Source organism: Coregonus clupeaformis, unplaced genomic scaffold (assembly GCF_020615455.1).
Source record: "Coregonus clupeaformis isolate EN_2021a unplaced genomic scaffold, ASM2061545v1 scaf0690, whole genome shotgun sequence".
Taxonomy (NCBI): Eukaryota; Metazoa; Chordata; class Actinopteri; order Salmoniformes; family Salmonidae; genus Coregonus; species Coregonus clupeaformis.
This window is the reverse complement of record NW_025534145.1, coordinates 177,501-182,500: the sequence shown is the minus strand read 5'-3', so window position 1 is coordinate 182,500 and position 5,000 is coordinate 177,501. Positions and strand designations below refer to the sequence as shown.

The 5,000-nt window shown below is 50.2% G+C and overlaps 1 protein-coding gene across 17 annotated transcripts in view; it reads left to right on the top strand.

Moving 5' to 3' along the window:
- LOC121569970 (eyes absent homolog 1) overlaps positions 1-5,000 on the top strand; it is a 103,076-nt gene that overhangs the window by 64,045 nt on the left and 34,031 nt on the right. For all 17 annotated transcript variants that reach the window (XM_041881365.2, XM_041881361.2, XM_041881360.2 and 14 more), the window contains one exon: positions 2,015-2,104. In XM_041881365.2, the coding sequence (XP_041737299.1) occupies positions 2,015-2,104 (90 nt within the window). The remainder of the gene's footprint in view (positions 1-2,014; positions 2,105-5,000) is intronic.

Here is a 5,000-nt window from a genome sequence, read left to right as displayed (position 1 = left end):
TCTTGGCCAAGAGCAATTTCTCAATCAAGAATTATTTTGCTATGACTGTCTGGGAGTGGTCTGAGTGGGGAGGGGAAATTGAAAACTAGCTGTTATTGGCAGAGAGGTTTGGAGCTCTCTTATTGGTCTATTAACTAATTTATCGCCTGGTGATGTCACTACGCAGGCCAAAGCTCCATCCCACCAAAACAGGCTGAAGTTTCAGCCGGTCTTTTCAAACAGCTCTTACACTAAAAGGGCATTACCATCATTTTCACAATGTCACGGTATTATTCCAACGTCATGGTGTCGATGTATATACTCAGTGGCCAGTTTATTAGGTACCCCGTTCACGAAAATGGATCGCTCTTACAGACAGTGGGTCAGGTGGCCGTGGCTTTCTATATAAAGCAGGCAGACAGGCTTCAAGGTATTCAGTTACTGTTTGATTGAACGTTAGAATGGGCAAAACGAGTGACCTAAGTGACTTTGCGCGGATCCAGTATCTCAGAAACGGCCGGCCTCCTGGGCTTTTCACGCACCACAGTGTCTAGGGTTTAACAAGAATGGTGTGACACACAAAAAACATCCTGTCAGCGGCAGTCATGTGGGCGACAACAGCTCGTTGATGAGAGGTCGAAGGGAAATGGCAAGAATCGTACAAGCTAACAGGCGGGCCACAAACAGACAAATAACAGCACAGTACAACAGAGGTGTGCAGAACGACTAGCTATTTAGAGCCCTGTATTATCTTACAGACAGACAGACAGACAGACAGACAGACAGACAGACAGACAGACAGACAGACAGACAGACAGACAGACAGACAGACAGACAGACAGACAGACAGACAGACAGACAGACAGACAGGGCCTGGCCATTCATATCACCAGTACAGACAGACAGACAGACAGACAGACAGACAGACAGACAGACAGACAGACAGACAGACAGACAGACAGACAGACAGACAGACAGACAGACAGACAGACAGACAGACAGACAGACAGACAGTGCCTGGCCATTCATATCACCAGTACAGACATGATCACATTACAGAGGGGGGAAGAAGAACACAATTCAGAATTAAGTGAAAAATAGCAATTATGCCATGGGGTGTATCAATATTAATTTTGCTTGAGAAGCACTCAGCTAATATAGATGTATTTTTTTGAAGGATAGAAGTATTATAATTGTTTTATTTTGTCATATTTATCTTTATTACAAAAATAACACAAGTAAATCATCCTATTTTCGGGGGGGTAATTGTTAGATCAAAGAGCATTTACATGATGTTAACATTTCTTCAAATCCCTTCTTCTGAGAAGCTTGGGGAACTTCAGCGGGTAGGTGGTTGAAGTGTGTAACACCACCAACGCGGTGGGCTTCACAGCAGCCAGACGGATGACGCATGGAGTATTTACGATAAGGTTACCACCCTGTCCTCGTCTAAATCGACGACCCCTTCTAAGACTAGTCACGCTTCTACTATATTAATTGAACTCCCCCTCCTCTCTGCCTGGCCGTTCTGATGGCTATTGTAGTCTTGTCTGTAAGGTCGTAAAGAAAAGCCGAAACTTTCATTTAAGTCTGTCTCATGTCTTCTTGTCTCTATGAGGTCAGAGTGTTCTAGAATTGAAGAGAATTCCATCGGTGTAAAAGTGTCGATAATTGAGTGCTTTAAAAGACATTAATTATTGATGATGATTTCTAAATCAACATTTAATGCTCCGGAAGTATTGTTTATGTTTTTGTGTTTATTTTAGTTTCTGTTGTATGTTTAGCATAAGATAAGAAAGTACTTTATTAAAACACAAAGGAGAAATGTGATCGCACCAGCCAATATACAACACCAACGATTACACAACAAGGACACACGCAGACAATAAAAGCTAACACATCATCAATGCATCAATTTATTTTATTTACAAGTAGCTATATAATTATATCATATTTGTTGTTATATTGTATCTCTTTTGTATTATAGTATATTATATTCCATGTTGATTATATTCATGATATTTTCTATCTCCAGGACCCCCCTACATCAGTGTCACTAGGACTGAGGATGGAAGAGATGATCTTCAACTTGGCGGACACACACTTATTCTTCAACGACTTGGAGGTACGAGTGTTTCTGTCGTGTTACTGTATACTGTATACCTCTGAGCGTTTTGGCCTTCTTTCATTTCAATCCTTCAGACCTACATCCTGTCAGTGAAGTTACCTGTGAGGGGACGTTGTCTCCCTTGCTAGCTACACACAGACACACACACACACACACACACACACACACACACACACACACACACACACACACACACACACACACACACACACACACACACACACACACACACACACACACACACACACACACACACACACACACACACACACACACAGACACAGACACACACACACAGACACACACACACACACACACACACACACACACACAACACACACACACACAGAGACTCAGACACAGAAACACACACACACACACACAGACACACACACAGACAAACACACACACACAGACACAGACACACACACACACAGACACACACACACACACAGACACAGACACAGACACACACACACACAGACACACACACACAGACACACACACACACACACACACACACACACACACACACACACACACACAGAGACACAGACACAGAAACACACACACACACACACACACACAGACACACACACACACACACACACACACGAGACTCAGACACAGACAAACACACACACACAGACACAGACACACACACACAGACACACACACACACACACACACACACACACACAGAAACACAGACACACACGCACACACACAGACACACACACAGACAAACACACACACACAGACCCCCCCCCCCTCCTTCTCACCCTGGATGAGTTTATCATCTTTACATTTTCTTTGCTGTAATATTTAAGACCCGTTCTGAGAACTAGATAAGTCACACCTGGAGTGTAGACATGACAGTACGATCTACAGTTAGTAGGTCAAACTGTTCAGACGCCAAGACGTTTTCGTGAGTAGACTAGAATTTCGGGATGTCTCATGGTCTGACAAACACCGAAAACAAATATCTCTATCTTAAACCGACAGATTTTGATCGGGATTGTTTTGTTATGTAACTTAGATTGAAACACCGGTGTATTAGCGGTGAGCCCATTGAGTTTCTAGTTCCACATACGCTGTCAGTCTCTCAGTTTCAGTTGTTGTTCCTGGGTCGCCCCTTTCTCGCTCCCACCTGCCCCCCACACCGCTTACTCTAGCCCCCCTGCCCCCCACACCGCTTACTCTAGCCCCCCTGCCCCCCACACCGCTTACTCTAGCCCCCCTGCCCCCCACACCGCTTACTCTAGCCCCCCTGCCCCCACACCGCTTACTCTAGCCCCCCTGCCCCCACACCGCTTACTCTAGCCCCCCTGCCCCCCACACCGCTTACTCTAGCCCCCCTGCCCCCCACACCGCTTACTCTAGCCCCCCTGCCCCCCACACCGCTTACTCTAGCCCCCCTGCCCCCCTGCACCGCTTACTCTAGCCCCCCTGCCCCCTGCACCGCTTTACTCCAGCCCCCTGCCCCCCCACACTGCTTACTCTAGCCCCCCTGCCCCCCACACCGCTTACTCTAGCCCCCTGCCCCCCACACCGCTTTACTCTAGCCCCCTGCCCCCTGCACCGCTTACTCTAGCCCCCCTGCCCCCCTGCACCGCTTACTCCAGCCCCCCTGCCCCCCCACACCGCTTACTCTAGCCCCCCTGCCCCCCACACCGCTTACTCTAGCCCCCCTGCCCCCCACACCGCTTACTCTAGCCCCCTGCCCCCGCACCGCTTACTCTAGCCCCCTGCCCCCCACACCGCTTACTCTAGCCCCCTGCCCCTGCACCGCTTACTCTAGCCCCCTGCCCCCCACACCGCTTACTCTAGCCCCCCCTGCCCCCCCCACCGCTTACTCTAGCCCCCCTGCCCCCCACACCGCTTACTCTAGCCCCCTGCCCCCCACACCGCTTACTCTAGCCCCCTGCCCCCCACACCGCTTTACTCTAGCCCCCTGCCCCCCACACCGCTTACTCTAGCCCCCTGCCCCCACACCGCTTACTCTAGCCCCCCTGCCCCCACACCGCTACTCTAGCCCCCTGCCCCCCACACCGCTTACTCTAGCCCCCTGCCCCCCACACCGCTTACTCTAGCCCCCCTGCCCCCCACACCGCTTACTCTAGCCCCCTGCCCCCCACACCGCTTACTCTAGCCCCCTGCCCCCCACACCGCTTACTCTAGCCCCCCTGCCCCCACACCGCTTACTCTAGCCCCCTGCCCCCCTGCACCGCTTACTCTAGCCCCCCTGCCCCCCTCATAGCGACTTGGGCAATTTGTCAGGCTCTAGTGTTTCTGGAGCCGTTCTGTCTGTCACGCTGTGGGCCTGGTGTCGCTGTCCGCCAACGTCCCAGACTCTTCGGTCACGGCATGAAAATCACCCCCGTCCGTTGTCCCCCCCGTCTGATTAATGCAGAGTTGGTGTCAAATCTGCCACTGGGGTACAAGGGTAAGGGGTGGCAGGGGAGTTTAGAGGGGGCGTTGGTATCTGAGTGTCTGTTTGTCTGCTCCACCCCTGGAGAGAGAGAAGTTACGATTAAGATCAGTTTATTGGTCAATTGCACACAAGCTCCAAAATAAAATTTGACTTCCACTTTTAACACAAAACCCTCCGAAAGACACACATACACAAGTACATACATATGCAGGTTTTCGAGAGGTGTGGGGGGCTGCCACACTGGGGCCCCGGGGAGCTGTTCTTGTGTGGGGTTAAGTACCTTGCTTTAGGGCACAACAGCAGGCAACGGCATCTGTCACTTCCCGACAGACTTTTCCCGTCGGACCCGGGATTTGAACTGGCAACCCTCCGGTTGCTGGCTCACTACTACCTGAACCATAGACCAGCAGGTCAATGTAGTCTGAAGTATATCCAAACAACATTATCTAATAGTAGACC